This window comes from Phyllostomus hastatus, unplaced genomic scaffold (assembly GCF_019186645.2).
Source record: "Phyllostomus hastatus isolate PE091 unplaced genomic scaffold, TTU_PhHast_1.1 phas_contig_34, whole genome shotgun sequence".
Lineage (NCBI taxonomy): Eukaryota > Metazoa > Chordata > Mammalia > Chiroptera > Phyllostomidae > Phyllostomus > Phyllostomus hastatus.
Window position 1 is genome coordinate 44,519,158 of NW_025333857.1, and position 18,898 is coordinate 44,538,055.

The following is an 18,898-nucleotide window of genomic DNA, read 5'->3' on the forward strand; positions in this document are numbered from 1 at the left end:
TTTTTAGAGAGAGAGGGGGAGAGACAAACATCGACTTGTTGTTCCACTTATTTATGCATCCACTGGCTGATTTATGTGCCCTGACTGGAGATCAAAACCCCGCAACCTTGTCATACTGGAAGGACACTATAACCAACTGAACTGCCAAGCCAGGGCCTGCATACAGTCCTTTATAATACACCATCAATGTGCAAACTTCTCAAATACTTTTAAATTCTTATATAACAAAGCAACCTAGATCTGACAGCCTTTGAGTATCAGATCATAGATGGAATGACATGCTCTGCAATTTAGAGTTTTTAAAATACTTCTTTTAAAATGTCTCAGAAAGCCACCTCTAAAACAAAAGTGTGTGGAATTTCTATTCTTATATTTGTTTATTGCAACATTTTATTGTTGCATACCTACACATCAGCTAGATTAAGTACTAAGTAAGAAAAAAAAAACTATTGTGACTATTTTTCAACATGCTGTTTTCCAAGTCAAGAATGGTCAGAAAAGGGTGATTGCTCACATCATTTTTGTAGCATGTCCAGTTTTTACTCATCCTTAAATAAATCAGTCTTAAATTGTACAGTGTTTGCGAAGAAACAGGCGGCACATACCCGAGAGTACACTTTATTCAAGTTACTTTTCCAGAAAATATATTCAGTAAATATGGTAATGTAGCAACAAAACTTGGGCTCATATGCCTCTGAAATTTTAAATTAACCTTTAATGATGTTGATCAGGAAATTCTTTCATTGGTGGAATTACTTCTCCAGTCTCCAGAATTGTATCACCCTAGGAAAACAAACATGCATTAGCAGAAAAATCTTGTTTACAGAGGTGTATCCACTTTGGCAGACCTCACACCAAAAATCTAGTTCAGCTTTGGCATTCATACTGTAAAAGAGACTTAGGCAAATCAAAGGCTGTCTAAAGACAAGAAACCAGTATTCAAATTTTAAGGTTTAAGTGAAAGAACAGAGGAGGTTTCAAACAAAATGACCACAAAGGGCATGAAAAGTGGCTTTCACAGAGTGATAAAGAGATGTTTGTTTGTATGGCCCCCCAAAATAGGAGAAGCCCTAGAAAAGTTACAGGGAAATAACCTTCAGCTCAATATAAGGAGGTAATGTATGCCCAGCAATTAAATATAGGCAATCACCAGTTTACTGTTTGGCCCAGATAGTAGAGACAGAATGCACACTTTGCCTGGGTAGCTTGGTACAGGTGTCATTTCAAACCTAGACAGTGTGTGTGGCAGAAAAGGCATAGGCTTTGGAGATCAGAACCAAGTGGTAAGAATTCTGGAAACTCCATGAACAAGCTGTATAATTGTAGGCAAATTACTTACTTAGCTTTAGTTTCAACTTTGTGTTCAAGTTAGGTTCAAGTCACCATGACAGTTCATGAATGACTGTGTAGGGTGGAATTATCCTCCATCCCCCACCCCTGCCATTTCCTGACCTGTTACCTAGTAAATAAACTTTTTATGTTTAAGCCATTACACATTTTGGGGGTACTTTGTTACCATAGCTAACACTACCCTAACACAGAAATTAGTCCTCTGAAGTGGTACTAATGCTGCTATAAGAAAAATTGAACCACATGGTATGGACACTGGCATTAGAAGGTAAAAGATGGAAATAAAAGGCAGTAATAACTTGGAAGCAGACTGTCTAATCAACCTGAGGTTCTAGCAGAGGTAGCTGTAAAAAAAGTTATAATATATGTTTGACTACTTGCTGCCTTGGGAATGTACTTTAGGAAATTAACTCAGGCAAGAAGTCACTGATTTGAAAGAAGAGAATGAAAAAATTCAAGTCCTTTCAGGATTAAAAAATCACATTGCTTCTGAATCTCTAAATAGTAAGGGTTAACACTGAAGACATTCTGAGACACAGAAGCCCGATGAAGCTCAGTAAACAGAGGAACCCTATGGTAAAGATCAGATTGAAGTGAAGGTGGCCTTTGATCCAGAGTCTGTTTCAGGTAGTCTCCACACAGCTGCCACTGACTTGAGACAGGCAGTTGCAGGAGGACAAAGTGGAGAACTTGGTAACTATAGAAAGTACATATGGATGTGGGACTAGTTACAAGTAAATAGACTCTCACCAAGTTTTTTTCTTTTAATGCCTACCAAATGTTGTGAGAACTATATGGTCAAAGAAACCGTCATACAGACAACCAAAGCCTGTGAATGTCTGAGCTTAATACAACCTCTGGCACTCAACCTTCTGTGAGTAGGAGGCAGATAGAAAGACTGTGGGACCCTAACAAGGGCATACATCCCAGTACCCATTTTAGGTGTGGTCAAGGTTGATAATGGAAAAGGAAGAACCCCTGGACACAGCCAGGGGCCAGGAAGGACAATGAACAAAGGTGTTACTTCAAGAAGACAAAATCAGTTTCCATTCAAGTAACTACCTATACACAAGGGTTAGGAGTCTTTATAATATTTGACAACAATTTCAGGATTGCCAAGAACCAGTGACTGCTCTGCTGTCTGAAACACCATCACTAAACAATGGGTGTGGTGGTGGTAGGGGGACAAGGGATACAGTTTACTTGCCATCTTAGTTCATCGATCCTCAAATCTCCAAGAGAAGTTGTATCTAAAGCTGACAGACACTACTAAGCATCATCTGGAGATCTTGGATTTGAGGCTGGTTGCAGTGATGGAATGGGACTTTGGGATTTTCCTTAGGGAAGGAATTGTGTACATGTGTGGGAAGAAGGAAGCAAAGAGCTATTTTGCTTAGAAGGATGGACTACGGCAGAATTCCAGTCATGGGAGGCTGAGAAATATAGAAAAGCACATAACTGTTTGGGACAATGAGAACAAGTTCTGGCCAATAGGATTTAAGACAAGTGATGTAAGCTACTTCCAAGTTTAGGCCTTAAAATCATCTTGAGACATCTAGCCCTTTCTTCCCCTTATATGATTTTGGAAGCCTCATTCTAGATGGCATAACCATAAGACAGGAAGATTGCCTGCTTCACATTGTCTGTGATAGCAATAAGAAATTGTTTCCTTTGTTTTGTTAAGTCATGGAGATTTAGGGGTGTTTTTTACTACTTATTCTATTCTGTGTACAAATGAGCATTCTTCAGGTCCTCAAATGGGAAGCTTCTCAAAGGGGTCAATGGCACAGAAACAGAAAGAACCACAGTGGCAAAAAATAGAGAAGTAGGAGAAATGCTATTGAAAGAAAGAAATAATGAATATGTATATGGAAGAATAAATAAATTCCCGAACTGGTGAAACCAGCAAGATAATTGCCTATTTTGAGACTACCTACACCCTGACACACATCAATTATACACAATACAATATAGAAGAAATCCCCTACTATTTCCTAAAGCAGAGTTCCAACTGGAAGCTTAGTCAGTTTTGGTGGTTCTCCCTGAAATTCCCTTCTGTTGCAGTAGATAATGGATTATTGTGACTGTTATTTGACTGAAGCTAAGAATCAACACTGAGTTTTATTTTACAAAATAACAGAACTTAGAGATTGATGGTACTTTATTATCTGTGACAAGATATAGAAAAAAACGTTTTTTATGTTAAACAATAACTTCACAAACAACCAACTGACTACTGTGTAATCTTTTAATGTTGAAAAGACTCATTTTAAATTAGGATAATAGCTTATCTTTTCATTTTATAAAATTTAAGCACACATTAACAAATTTTAAATTCACACACAGAGACATTAAGGTCAAACTGCCATGAGAAATAATGGTTTGGAAATAGTAACAGGAATTCAGTTGCTATTACTATTCATTACATTACCATGCTCAGGTATCTGCTTAGGCTAAGTTCTTAACTGTACATAAACACAGAATACCTACCTTCAATTCACCTTAGGACTACAAAAGTCATACAAGTTTTATAAACAAGCTGAAAAGAAATGTGTCCACCTCACATTTCAACTGTAACTGCTACCTCACACTATTTCCTTTTTTTTTTCCTTTTTGAACAAGAATACACAAAACAGGCACTTGAACTGACAGTGAGAAGAAAGGAACATTTTAGTTTAACAATCACTTGGAGAGGGAAAGGAGAAAGAAAACTGAACAAAAGAAAAATCAGAGATGTTTTAAGACTTACTGGGAATATTCTGGGCTTCCTTTCAACAATGGCATATGGTTTTGTCTGAAATAAAAGTAATGCTCTGTTAATTATGGATTTAGAGTCTCTTCTAAAAAAATAGATCATATCCCAAATGTTTAACTTAGTCCCAAATTTTCACCAGACTCCAGACTCATACAACCATTTACTCAAGATCTCTATTTGGTTGTGAAACAGGTATCTCAAACTTAACCACTAGCCCCTATCAGTATATGACCCTTTAATTCTCCCAATTAAGGAGGCCAAAACCTGACTCCTCAGCAGATCCTGTTGAGATTATAATCTGTTGACAGAATCTGTTTCTTACCACCTCTATTACTACTATCCTTGTCCAAGCCTCTAGCATTTTTCAGCTACGAGTCCTCCTATCTCCACACTGCAAGCAGACCAGAGTGATTCTTTTAAGATGTATCACTCCTCTGCTCAAAGTTTCTTAATTCTTAGAGACAAAAGGCCAAATTCTGGCGGTGATCTCTAAGACCCTGCACAGTCTGGACCTCAGCTACATCTCTGAGCTCCTACCTTTCTCACTTTCCTTGTACTACAGTCATGGTGGCTCCTTTGCTGTTAGTCCAATCAGCTGGACCTGCCTGAGCCTTAGAGCCCTTACACTTAATGACTCCTCTACCTGAAAGGCACTTCTAGTTATCTGCTTTGTTCAATATCTTCATGTTATTTATGTTTCTCTTCAAGAAGCACTTCCTCAGAAAGGCCTAATTAAAATAGCAGATTCTGTCATTCTCTAGACTTTTACCCTGCTTAGTTTTTCTTCTACAGACTTAGCACCTCCATTACATACCTCTTTGTTTACCTATTTATTGCCACTCTCCAAGACTAAACATTTCATGAAGACAGGGATTCAATGATTTGTTCACTGCTGAATCCCTGCGTTTAGAACAGTGCCTTGCACACAGGAGGAACTAAATAAATATTTATAAAATAAATGTACTTATTAAGCATATACATCTGCTTAATGAAATACCAAACCAAAAAAATTTCATTACTTGCATGATGTAAAACTCAGAGAAATTGAAGCCATAAGCATGAGAGAAACTTAGAATACAATGTGAGGACATTAAAGTGTCTTTTTGTTTTAAAATAGAAATGTTTTATCTTAAGATTTTATTTAATCTTAGAGGGACAGGAAGAGGGGGAAAAACATTGATGTGCGAGAGAAACATTGATGTGTTGCCTCTCACATGACCCCAACTCAGGTCCTGGCCCGCAACCCAGGCATGTGCCCTGATAGAGAATTGAACCTTTTGATTTGTGGGAGGACACCCAACCCACTGAGCGACACCAGTCAGGGCTAAAGTGTCTTTGAAAACATTTTACATAATACAGCCCTGGCCAGGTGGCACAATTGGTTGAAGCTTCGTCCCATGCAGCAAAAAGTTTCGGGTTTGCTTCCAGGTCAGGATTCAATCCCTGGCTGGGGCATGTAGAAGGCAACAGATCTATGTTTCTTTCTCTCTTTCTCTCTCTCTCCCCCCACCGCTCCATCTCTCTCTAAAATCAATAAACATTTCCTGAGATGAGGATTAAAATAAATAAACAAAACATTTTACATGAAACCACATAAAAACATTAAAATGTCTTTAAGAACTCAGGCCCGAGGCAATAAGACAGTGAAATGTCATCAAAGAAAGTAAAATTCACGTAGGCAGTAAAGGTGTTAGATGAAGCAAACTGGCTGCAAAGGTTACTAAGGATGCAGTCCTACCCACATCAAGAGAATATAAGGCAAAAGAGCCCTACTGACATTTTTTTAAAAGATTTTACTTATTTACTTTTTTAGAGAGAGGGGAAGGGAGGGAGAACAAGAGGGGGAGAAATATCAACATGTGAGAGATACAGGGTTGCCTCTCCCATGCCCCGATCTGGGGACGTGGCCTGCAGCCACCCAGGCATGTGCCCTGACTGGAAATCAAGCCAGCAACCTTTCAGTTCGCAGGCCAGCAGCATTCAATCCACTGAGCCACAGCAGCCAGGGCCCTACTAACATCTTTGACTCAGGAAAAATCACCTGGAAGTTTGAATTCCTCAGATAAGCAACTATATTGTTTTGAATTGCTGACCTAGTGACTGCAGCTTGTTATATGTGCTTCTAGAAAAATTTAGTTAAATATATATGACAAAGTAAATCAAATCCAGAGTAAACAGGTGAATGTCAAATACCATCATTTCCAAAAACAATGGGACAACCCATATATTCTGTTATTTACAGTATTTGTAATGTGTAAGGTAATCTGGTTTTAAAACACTAGTTTTAAGATTCTAGTTAGAAATGCATAATTGATTTAGACTTGTAATTTTAAGTTTAAAAAGATTTTGCTCCTTAGGGTCATTAATTTGCCCTATAAATATTTTTTAAAGGTTTTATTTATTTATTTTTAGAGCGGGGGAAGGGAGAGAGAAAGAGAGGGAACAAAATATCAATGTGTGGTTGCCTCTCACATGGCCCCTGCCAGGGACCTGGCCTGCAACCCAGGCATGTGCCCTGACTAGGAATCAAAATGGTGACCCTTTGGTTTGCAGCCCACGCTCAATCCACTGAGCTACACCAGCCAGGGCTGGCCTATAAATACTTAAAAATAAAATATGTAAAATTTATAAATGCAGTCTAAAACATTTAAGAGAATTTGATTATGTTTGTAAGTGGAATTATTTTAGGAGTGTTCAACTGGGATTGATCTAAAAATAGTAAGAACAAAGAAAGGAGACTGTATTTCACTAGCTTTATAAGCAGTTGAACAGAATTTTAAAAATAAATTTAAAGAATCAGAAAAAAGTTTTTTTAATTTTATACTAACAAATTGAATATTTATACTCCAGATAACTGTGAACAGTTCTTTTGCACATAAATACCACTCTTGGATGTTAAAAAAAGCTGACAGAAAGTACAATACTTTGCCATGTATAATGCATACTTTTTTGCCCAAACATTTGAGGGAAAAATAAGGGTGTGCATTATACATGGGTAGTACTAATTCTGTATCTACAAAAATGTTTTAAATTATTTTATTTATGCTTTTGTATTAAAAGTGTAACTCTAGAAAGCAATAAAGATACCTGTATGCAAAATAATACCCTGGAATACAATAATCAGTTTTGTTTGTAAATATAAATAAATAAAAAATTGAATTAAAATATTAAAATAAAAGATTTTTTTCCTGAAACTTTCGGCCAAAAACATGGATGTACACTATACAGAGGAGTGCCTTATACATGGTAAAGTATGGTAATATTTTGTCTTTTCTAGGGTCCTACATGTTAAGACTGAAAAAAAACACAGACCTATAATGATATGAAGTGGCCTGTAGACTTGCAGGTGAACATATATATAAAACTGTTTAAGCCCATCAACAACAGAAATATAAACTATACTCTCACCCTTAGACATATAAATTGGTAATCCCCTTTAATGGTTGCATTAAGATTTTCTGTTGGTGTATGGGTATATAGTGAAAACACTAAACCCCAACTCTAATTCCTACATTAATCTCATATTTTTAAACATAAGACAGGCCACATCCACTGGGACATGCCCAGAAACTACTGTGGAAACACATGTTCCTAAACAACTTTCCTTCCTCCCAATGACCAGAAAACCCTCCTTTACAACACCCTACTTATAATTTCCAAGGCGAGGAATTTTAGTCATAAATGACTCTGAACTTTGGTTTTACCCCCAACTTGAGCTATTTCTTCCTTAAAAAGTATCTCCTGCCTTCACTTTTCCATTCCTGCTAACCAAATTCTCATCAACTAATACCTACTAAATGGTGACAGCCTCCAGCTGGTTTGCCTGATGTCAGTACTACTTTCCTCCCTCCAATTCACTCCACGTATCAATGTTTTTTTATTTTCCTAAATGTATCATTTTACTGTCACTTTCCTGTTTAAAATGGAAAACTTCCCACTGCCTACCACATAAAGTTCAACCCCCTGTGCCTAGCTTTCAAGAGTTTCCATTAACTGGCCCCAGTCTACTGAGCCAAAAGACCTGCTATTCTAGATACCTTCTCAGTCTTGGGTTAGATATGGTCGTGACCATTACTGATTCCTTATCTTTCTTTTTAACTGGAATAGCTTTTCTCCAGCACAGGCTTACCCAAATCACACCTATCTTCCAACTGTACTATAAACTCCTAAAGGTCAGGAATTTTGTCTTATATATTTTTGATGGCAGTAAAGGAAGAGAACATAGTAGGCACTGCATAGTTGTTGATCAATGGATATATCTGCTTAGTGAAAAGAAAAAAGATGATGTCAGTGGTCAGAATTTTAAGGAGACATCCAATCAACAGAGGACCAGTCATGTTAGAGGGAATTTTCTGAGAACCCCAGTTATTTGTTTCTCTCCTTTCAATAGGCTAACTTCAGCTGGATTACCTACAATTTGTTAGGCAGTCCCTAACTTTTGTTTTTATCTTGAAATAATTTTAAACTTACAGAAGGTTGTAAGAATTATAAAAATAATTTTTTTACTGAATTACTTCACAGTAAATTGCTGACCGGTTTATTGCTTTAGGATATTTCCTACAAATAAGGAAAATATTCTTAAAACACTCACAAAAGCCATCAAAATCAGGAAATTACCATTGATACACTATTATCTTCTACCTTCTCTAAAGAACCCATTCAAATTTTACCAATTGTTTCCATAATTGTTTGAAGTTCTCAGAAAATCCCATCTGACTGGACTTGTTCTTCATTGTTTAGGCTATTTAAAATTTTGACTGTTAATACCATCTTTAATCTTTTGACTAAGCAGATTATGGCCTATTAATATGAAATGCATTTAGTTGACAAGCCTACTTAGTTTTTTTCAATCTGGAATGAATCTTAGTTAATCTTTAACTTTCACCACTTGAACACTTTTAAAGGCAGTAAGTCAATTATGCAGGAAAGTCCCTCAGTTTAGATTTGTCTTAAGTATCCTCATGATTAGATTCAGGTTATGTGTTTTTGGCAGGAATATTGCAAAACTGATGCTGTTTTCTTTTTATTGCATACTATCAAGTAGCACACAATTTGTCCCATTATTAGTAATGTTAATTTAGATTTCTTGATTACCGTGGTCTGTGCCAGGCTTCTCTAACACAAAATTACCTTTTTCCCTTTGTAACAAATGAATATGTTGAAAATAGGTATTTTGAGATTAATCTTAGTGTCTTTTGATGTTCTTTGGCTGAATAAAATATTACTATGATGACTCAAATGATGATTTTTCTGGTCCTATTATTCCTTGACTGTTTATTATTTAGCAATCTATTAAACAAAGAAGCTTTGTCTTTTCCCCATTTATTCTTAATTATATGAGGATGGACTCATGGATTTATATTTTATATATTAGATTGTCTATCATCTATTACTATCATTATATAGTTTGATGCTCAAATTATCCCAATGTGAGTTCCTTCAAGTTTACTCTGTCTTTTTGATATATCTCCATCATTCTTTGAACAGTTCTTTACTTTGTGGCACAAAAAGCCAATTTTGTATTTTTCCTGCCCCAGCCCTGGAACTGGCCATTTCTCCAAAGAGCTCTGGCTCTTTCAGTGAAGCACTTTATTTAGAAAATAAGACCAGGCCGCTAGACATTGCTAATTTCCATGGGGCAGCTCTGCCACCAGGAGCTGTCAGTGGACACAGCTAGAGAATATACACACTGACACCTATACTTACTTCTATATCTGTCAATATGTACTAAAAACAAGTTCACACCGGTGCTTCCAATTCCATCCCAGTAGCACAGAGTTTTTTCGACTTCCAGTTCCTGGCAATGGGAACCTGGGTACCCCTATCATCAATATACAAGACTTAGGTATTTACTTGACCAATGTTCTGTGTATAACTAATCTCCTGTCACCACCACCACACTCCAGTATAAATAACACCCTCCCCTCACTCAGGTTCTGACATTTTATTTTGTGCTGCCACCTCCATCATTGCCCCAAATCACCCTTCCAATATCCCACCCACATCAGGCTGCAGCCACTGCTCTTCTCCAAACAGGTGTACTCACCAACACCCCTTCCCCTCGTAGCAACCCACTCAGGATCTAACACTCCCCAGTGGGTACAAGAGTACCCCCCCTACTCTGTGTGGGTTACAACACTCCATGCTTGGCAGCCACCCCTGCTCTCTCCTCATGAAATGCACTCTTTCCTCACCATGCCTGGCTCCAACACCCTACACCAGGCTATCCGTTTAGCCTTCTCAATAAGACAACTGGCTCATTTCAACCACAACATCCAAGATCTTTCAGTGAAAAAGTTCAAGCTTTTGAACATCTTGGATTCTACAGAAAAAATGTTGTAAATATCAGATAGAAGAAAGGAAAGGGAAATAGAATGATGACAAAGATAACCTTTGACTATTTTGAATTGTTATCTTATACCAGATGTCCACTCAAAAAGAGAAACAAATTTTTTTCTCCCTCCTACTCACAATCCTGAATTTACACTACTATTGTTAGGTCACTAGATTCTAATCAAGTGTAAACACTGTTTCTATGAGGAAATGCATTTCAAATTGAAAGCAACAAAAAGATTAACTTTTTGAAAAACCATACTTAAATTTCATTAAACCTTTTATTTAATAGGATACAAAGTTATTCAAAATCAGTTACAAGTGACAGTTTATTTCCACTAAGTAAAGCAGGGTAAGGCATACCCACATAGAAAATCATTTTGGACAACATTAAAAATAAATTCTGAAAAACACATGTTTAAAACGTACTTACAGTCACATGATATTTGAGATAATAATGAATAATCCAGGCAGGTATAAGTACATGAGTAAAAACAAGGACACTGTGTCGGTATGTCTTATAGATCTGGGGGAAAAACATACAAAAAATAAACAGGTATTCTATGTTACATTTGTGGCAAAGAAAAAAAACCCAACCATCAATGATATAACAATGTCATGATTGTTTTAAAATTTCTAAATGCTACAAATTTCTTTATAGTCTATAGCTAACCTCACCCACTCAAGTATTTTTACTAAGCATAGGGCCTTCTAGGGGGTAGGATACCTGGAGTTCGGGCAAAATGCGTTAAGACAAGTAGCATTTTGCAACACTATATAAGGCATTTAAAGATTTTTCTAAAAAAACTTCTAAAATATCCTTATTGTAAGTTTAAGACAAGACATGGCAAAAAATGCTAATCAATTTAACCAGAATAATCAAACCTACAGAATTTTGCAGATAAATTTATCTCCCTAATTTATCAAGTTCCCACAATCAACTCCACTTGCATCATTCCAGGTGTGAAGCAGACAACCTGAGCACACTGATGCTGGAAGAGTGTTTTACATACTGACATAGGAGTGTTTTGAGCTCATTTTCAGATGCCTTTATACTATTTTAAGAGAAAGGCAAAAGAGAACTAAAAAAATGGAACTTTTCCATGGCAGCCAATTTGACTGAAACACACTTATCCTTTCAGGAAAAGAATTCTAAGTGTTGTAATAGATATGATTGTGGAAGAAAAAATAAACTCAAAGTAAGTTAAGATGGATTTCAACGAATGATCACTTTTAAAAAAAAAAAGATTTTATTTATTTATTTTAGAGGGGAAGGGAGAAAGAAAGGGAGAGAAACATCAATGTGTGGTTGCTTCTTGTGCATTCCCTACTGGGGACCTGGCTTGCAACCCTGGCATGTGCCCTAACTGGGAATCGAACAGGCAACTCTTTGGTTCGAAGGCCTGCGCTCAATCCACTCAGCCACACCAGCCAGGGCTGATTATTTACTTTTTCACATCACTAGCTGATGGGAGGGATGTCTACTTTCAACCAATGACTGCCAAAATGAACAAGTAATGTGAAGGATATAAAGGGTTAGAGAAGGGTTGAATTAGAGTGTAATGTTACCATCGTAAATAAGTATCTAATACCACTTTCTCAGAAAAATTTGCACCAAACTTTGTAGACTGTAAAAAAGTAGAAACACACATTTCAATATGAACTTCAATTTCTAGCTCTATGACAAGTAGATCACTGAATTTTTGTAGGCCTCATTTTCCACTCACTCAAAATGAGAATTAGGAATCGTTTTCTACTTTATAGGAATAAAGCATTAAGTAAAGTAACACATATATAAAAACCCTCAGCAAACTGACCCACACAGAGTAAGCACCCAAGTGTTACTTAGTACTATTCCCATCATTATCAGCCAATGTCTTAGTTGAGAACAATTCTGATAGTGTTCATCCCTCATAACTGATGTGATTTAATTTATGACCTCAAAAGTATGTCCTGAGACCCTAAAAATAAAGATAACTCTTTAAAAAAAGATTTATTTATTTTTTAGAGAGAGGGGAAGGGAGAGAGAGAGTGACAGAAACATTGATGTGTGAGAAATCCATCCATCATCGGTTGCTTCTCACACGCCCCCAACCGGGGACGCGGCCCGCAAGCCAGGCAGGTGCCCTGACCAGGAATCGAACTAGCAACCTGCAGATCAGAGGCCGGGGCTCAGCGCACTAAGCCACACGAGCCAGAGCTAAAGACAACTCTTGAATGAGTGATTGTCTGCAGAGTAAAGTCCAGGAAGGGCATTTCTCTTAAATGAAAAAGTTGGTTAAAAGTACATGGTGGTAGTTTAAAAAGGTGGCTCTTGAACATGACTCATTACATATACTAACAGGACCCTGTCTACTACGGTAATCACACGGGGGGCTGCACTATTAGCTAGGGGCTTATTGAGCTTTCTGGTAGTAGGCTGTGTTTGTTAGTATCTACAATCTCAACCTTAAAAATCAGCCAAGTGTCCTCAAATATTAAAATCATAGAATTTTACCTACTGAATCCTTGGCTATCAGTCTGAGGGAAGATTTGTGCAGTCAAAAGAGAACCAAAAGTGCAGTGTCCTGCCAAATCTAAGCAAAGATTCGCCTCCTTCTGATCATACTAGAACGCAGAGGCAAGACTCCCCCAAAGCCGTACGAGCTCCTGGACTCCTGACTCCCACCCACTCTAGGGACAAGGCAGCGTTCCCGCTACACTTGTCTTTGTTGAACCTATTGTCCCTCAGGGAACTATCCGGACTTGCCGGCGCAAAGCGATGTCAGTCCTTGGTGTGGCTGCAAGGAGCAGGCATCTCAGCAAGCTGGCTGGGGGTCGCGGAGGATTGTGCGTACCGGAGGTGGGGGGAGGGGAGAGGGGGAGGGGGAGGGGGAGGGGAGGGGGAGGGGGAGGCCCGTCACTCACCAGGTTCTTCCACGGGGCCTGGTCTTGAAGAAACTTATTCCAGAATCTCTCCATAGGCCACACCCTCTGAGGGGGCAGCACCGGCTCCCGGGGACTCAGCTCCTGGTCCTTCAGCCATCGCCGTCTCAATTCTCGCAGCTGCTGCAGCCGCAGTTTCTCGTCTGGCGTGTACCCTGTCATGTCACCGCTGGTACGCAGGCAGAAGGAGACAGCGCGTCCCCGGATCTGGGTCTAGTCACTTGGGCGCGCTCCCGCTGGGCAAAGCGACCTTGCGGGGACGCCTGGGAGCGGCGCGCCGTCGTGACGCCACTCTGGCCTGCCGCGGCTCCAATCGCCGCGCAGTACCTGAGCATGCGCAAAGCTCTGCACCCGCCTTTCAAGGGCACTCCTCACCAGCGAAAGTGCCACAAAGGGGAGGAGATGTTGAGAACCAAGTTTAAGAAGTCGGAGGACTTGCGGTTCTGATAAGAACCTTCCCTGCTGGGAAGGATGCGAATATGTGATTCATTGAACTTTCCAAATGCAAAATTCTTTACTTGCCTTCTTCACCCTGGAATTCCTCTTCCAGGAATTTGTGGAGTTTGTGGAGTGCGTGACAGCTGAGTTTAAATCCCAGCCGTGTCCGTGACTGGTAAAGTGGCCTTGAGCAGCTATCCCAGTATGTTTCTTCATCTGTACTGCAGAAGTAAAAAGTAGTTTAATATCTAGGAGCATTAGATGCATTCACGCTTTGCCTCAGCAATCCCACTTCTAGGACTCTGTTCCAATAATACGGTGGTAAAAACATGAAAGGAATGTGCACAACTATTCATTGCAGCACTATTTATAATACAATAATGGGAATTGCCCCCAAATTCCTCATTAGAGAACTGGTTGAATACTTATAGTACGACAATGTAATGAAGTACTCTATATACAACTGTGGATTGCTCTCCAGAATATTTTAAGTGGAAAAAAGCTATGGGTAGAAAAGTGTATGTAGTATGTTACTTTTTACCCAAAAAAAGGAGGGTGGTAGTAATAATTCTAAATACTAAATAATACTATATATAATGGTATATGTGTATATATGTGTATGTGTATATATATACATACATATATGTATGTGTGTGTGTGTATACGTTTGGTTAAATTTTTTAAATAATGGAAAGAGAACTCGGTTTTTAAAAAATGTTACCTATGGGGGAAGAAGGACTAGGATAGAGGAGACAGGGATAAAAACTAAACTTCTCTGAATATATCTTATTTAACAGAATTAACTCTAGAGCCATGTAAGCATTTCATATTATCATAAAATTAAATTTGCAAAAAGCAGCCTGTGAAAATTAAAAGTAAAAACAAAGAGATCTAATTGATCTGCATGGTGGCATAATCTTGAAAGTACATCATTTCAAGTAACTTTAAATTGCCAAATTACTTACTATACATCTATACAGAGATGTGCCTCAAAGACAAAAAGAACTGCAACAAAAAAATCTCATTATTTTAAGTAATCATATTACTGGTGGTGATGGTAATAGAGGTATTGTTAATCTGACACTGAAAATAAATGGTTATGCTGGGGTTTTTGTAATGGGAGAAAGGAGATACAAATGTAAGAGTTTAAGTAAAAATTCTATAGTCTTTAGTTTGAATACGTACGTATGTATTATTTTATCTCATTGAATGGCCTAAGAACAATGGCCAACCAAGTAACCACGAATGTCTGTAGCTCCTAGATTGTGATCTCTAGGAATCATTTTCTGTTAAAAGGAACTAAGACTCCTTGGAGCAGCAGTTCTCAAACATTTTGTTCCCCAAACTTCTTTAAACTCTTAAAAATTGTTGAAGACTCCAAAGAGCATTTGTTCATGTGGGGTATATCTACTGAATTAGAATTGCATCAGAAATTAGAACAAATTTGAAAATAACAAAACATCCATTAACATTTAATGAGAGGAGTGCCACTGTTTTTACATTTTTGTAAATTTCTTTAATGCCTGGCTTAATAAATGACAGCAGGAATCTTATAACCACTTCTGCATTCACTCGTAATAGCATACACCATACAGCCTTTGGGAAACTTCATACACATTTGTGAGAGAATGAGAGTTAAAAAGGGCAAATAGCGACTAGTATTATTATGAAAATAATTTTGACCTGATAGACCCCAAGGAAGGATCACAGGAACTCCCAGGAGTCCTCAGATTACACTCTGAGAACCATTGCTTTAAAGAAATAGCTAATTTCAGGTCTGAGTTAGGAATTGTAAAAGAAGCCTGGACCATCTTGTCTTAACAAAAAGCAGGAAAGTTTTTAAGGGCTAGTAGAATCCTGTCAAGAGGATTCAGGAGCCAACCTGAATAGACTTCCACTCATGAAAGACAGAACAATTTGAGCATCAGTGAATATAATGATGTCAGTGGATTGAAAAATATTAAATATGTTCACATACATAAGTTCATAACACTTTTTTAAAATTCAGTGATCACTTTTAAATGGTGATAGGGAATTATTTCCTTATTTGGAAAAGTGGTAAGTAGAGGAAAAATTAAGCATTCTTCTGGCCTCACTATATAAATTGTATCTTAGAGTAATAAAATAGGTGATGAGGGGAAATTCCTTCAAAGAAGCATAAAAGCCTAATAAAAGAAGAAGCGATGGCAGTTAGAATATCACTGTTTTGCAACCATTAGTTCATTAATGCATCACCGCAGTCATAAATAGTTGCTGATGTCTCGAAAAGAGAGCAACTGAGTCTCCTGGTGGAAGGCTGCCTCACTGCCTGTGAAGTGACTTTGCCAAACAAAAAATTCAACCTGAATCTGATCAAGTTTCTAGATCTAACTACTCATTTAATGGAAATACAGGGGACAGAGGAATTCCTATACAACACTGAAATGACACATTCAGAAAAATTCAGATTATAGAAATGGCAGAGAAGTGATTCTGTTTCTCAAAACAAAATTATATATAGATATAGACATAGATACAGATATAGATACAGATATAAATGTAGATAGAAAGAACCACAGATTAAAAGAGACAATGATAACTCAATAACAACAAAACCTGATTTTAAAATGGGCCAAAGGCCTTAGCAGACACCTCACTGAAGATGTATGATGGCAAGTCAGCATATGAAAAGATGCTCTATATCATATGTCATCAGGGAAATGCAAATTAAAACAATGAGATACCACTAAACAGCTATTAGAGTGGCCAGAATTTGAAACCCGGACAGCGCCAAATGCTGGGGAGGCTGTGGAACACGTGGAGCACCAGGAACACTCACACTGCTGGTGGGATGCAAAATGGCGCAGACACTTTGGGAGACTCTTTGGCAGTTTCTTATAAAACTAGACATACTCTTACCATATAATCAAGCAGTTTCATTCTTTTGACATTTACCCAAAGGAACTGGAAATTTGTGTTTACACAAAAATCTGCATACAAATGTTTATAGCAACTCTATTCATAATTTCCAAAACTTGGAAGCAACCAATATTTTCTTCAATAGGTGAGTGAATAAATTGTGGTACATGCAGACAATAAAATGTTATTCAGTGCCAAAAAGGAATGAACTTTCAAGCCGTGAATAGACATGGAGGACTTCTAAACATGTATTATTAGTGAAAGAAACCAATCTGAGAAGGCTATAAACCATGTAAGTCCAACTACATGACATTCTGGAAAAGGCATAACCATGGAGATAAAAAGATCAGTGGTCACCAGGGCTGCTGGTGGTGGGGAGATAAATAGGCAAAGCACAGAGGATATGCAGAGCAGTGAAGATATTCTGTATGATATTATAATGATGGATATACGAAGGTCCATCTGGAAAAAGCCCAGCCATTGTTAATATAACAAGAAAGGTGCACATGACATCAATGTAACCTGGTGGCCAAGGAGAGTGGACTGGAATGCACATGTGTGAACAATGATGACTTCACTGTGCTAGTCAGTGAAGGCGGTACACACCACTGAGTGAGCATGTGTATTATGTGGCCATTGGCATTCAAAATGACTGAGTAGAGCAATGAATCTATGTTAAATTTTGCATTAATCTTGAACATTCCTCTGGGGAAACTATTTGGATGATTCCAAAGGCCACATCTTTGAGCAACTGGTGATTGGCAGCTTCATCAGGACAGTGCACCCACTCATGTGTCACATTTCTTAGAGAGTTTTTTGGCAAAACATCAAGTCACCTAGGTGACTCAGCCCCCGTAGACCCCAGATTTGGAGCCCTGTGACTTCTGGCTTTTCCAAAAACTAAAATTATCTTTGAAAAGGGAGAGATTTCAGACCATTGATGAGATTCAGGAAAATACAACAGGACAGCTGATGGCAATTGGGAGAACTATGTGAGGTCCCAAGGTGCCTACTTTGAAGGGGATCGAGGTGTCATTGTCACATGTACAATGTTTCTTGTATCTTGTATCTTAAGTGTCTCTTTCATAGCACATGGCTGCAGACTTTCTGGACAGACCTTGGATGTTACTATGCATTTGTCTAAACCCATTGAATGTGCAACACGAGTGAACCCTTAGGTAAACTAAGAATTTTGGTGATTATAATGTGTCAGTGTAGGTTCATCCTTATTTTTTAAAAAAATTTATTTATTATTACAGAGAGGGGAAGGTAGTGAGAAAGAGAGGGAAACATCTATATGTGAGATCACGTCAGTTGGTTGCCACTCACACACACCCCTACTCCAGCTGGGGGCCTGTCCTGTAACCCAGGCATGTGCCCTGACTGGAAATCAAACTCACAGCCTTTTGCTTCACAGGCCAGTGCTCAATCCACTAAGCCACACCAGCCAGGGCCATCTTTTTTTTTAAAGTACTATTCTGGGGAGTGATACTGATAATGGAAGCGGCTATGCATGTGTGAGAATAGGGGGTGTATAGGAAATGCCTGTACCTTCAACTGAATTTTATTGTAAACCTAAAGCTGCTCCCAAAAAAGAAAAATTTTTTAAATTAAAAAGGAGAGATGGTGTGGGAAATTTGAATACTACCTCAGTTTTTTGTGATATTAAGCAATTATTGTTGATTTTTGTATGTGATAATGTTCCTTCTTAATTTTTTTGAATTTTTTATTTATTGGTTTTTGAGAGAGAGAGAGAAACAGTAATATCGTTTTGTTGTTCTACTTATCTGTGAATTAATTGGTTGCTTCTTGTATGTGCCCTGACCAGGAATTGAACCCACAACTTTGATGTATCGGGATGATGTTCTAACCAACTGAGCTACCTGGCCAGGGGTTTTTTTAAAGGGATGTCTTATTTCTTGGAGATACCTTTTAAAATATGTATAGATGAAAGGATACAATGTCTGGAATTTACTTCTTAGTAACTGGAGAGGGAGAAAGAAGTATGGAGGGAATAGACTAGCAATGAGTGGGTCATTGTTGAAGCTGTCTGATAGGTAAATGGAAATTACAATAATTATACTCCTTTCATATAATTTTGTGTATGTTTGAAATTCTTCCAAATAAACTTTTTAAAGATCTGTGCCTTGAAGTAGTTTTCTTAATCCTCATTTTGTTTCATGACAGCCACACTTTGGA

The 18,898-nt window shown here is 38.0% G+C and overlaps 1 protein-coding gene across 1 annotated transcript; it reads right to left on the reverse strand.

Moving 5' to 3' along the window:
- Positions 1-602: 602 nt before the first annotated feature.
- On the reverse strand, positions 603-13,633 carry NDUFB6 (NADH:ubiquinone oxidoreductase subunit B6). The gene is made up of 4 exons (XM_045840249.1): positions 13,346-13,633; positions 10,872-10,964; positions 4,100-4,144; positions 603-783 (listed from the first exon to the last, which is right to left on the reverse strand). Exons 1-4 carry the CDS (start codon positions 13,523-13,525, stop codon positions 715-717), a joined length of 387 nt encoding a protein of 128 aa, XP_045696205.1. The 5' UTR covers positions 13,526-13,633; the 3' UTR covers positions 603-714.
- Between the last annotated feature and the right edge of the window lie 5,265 nt (positions 13,634-18,898).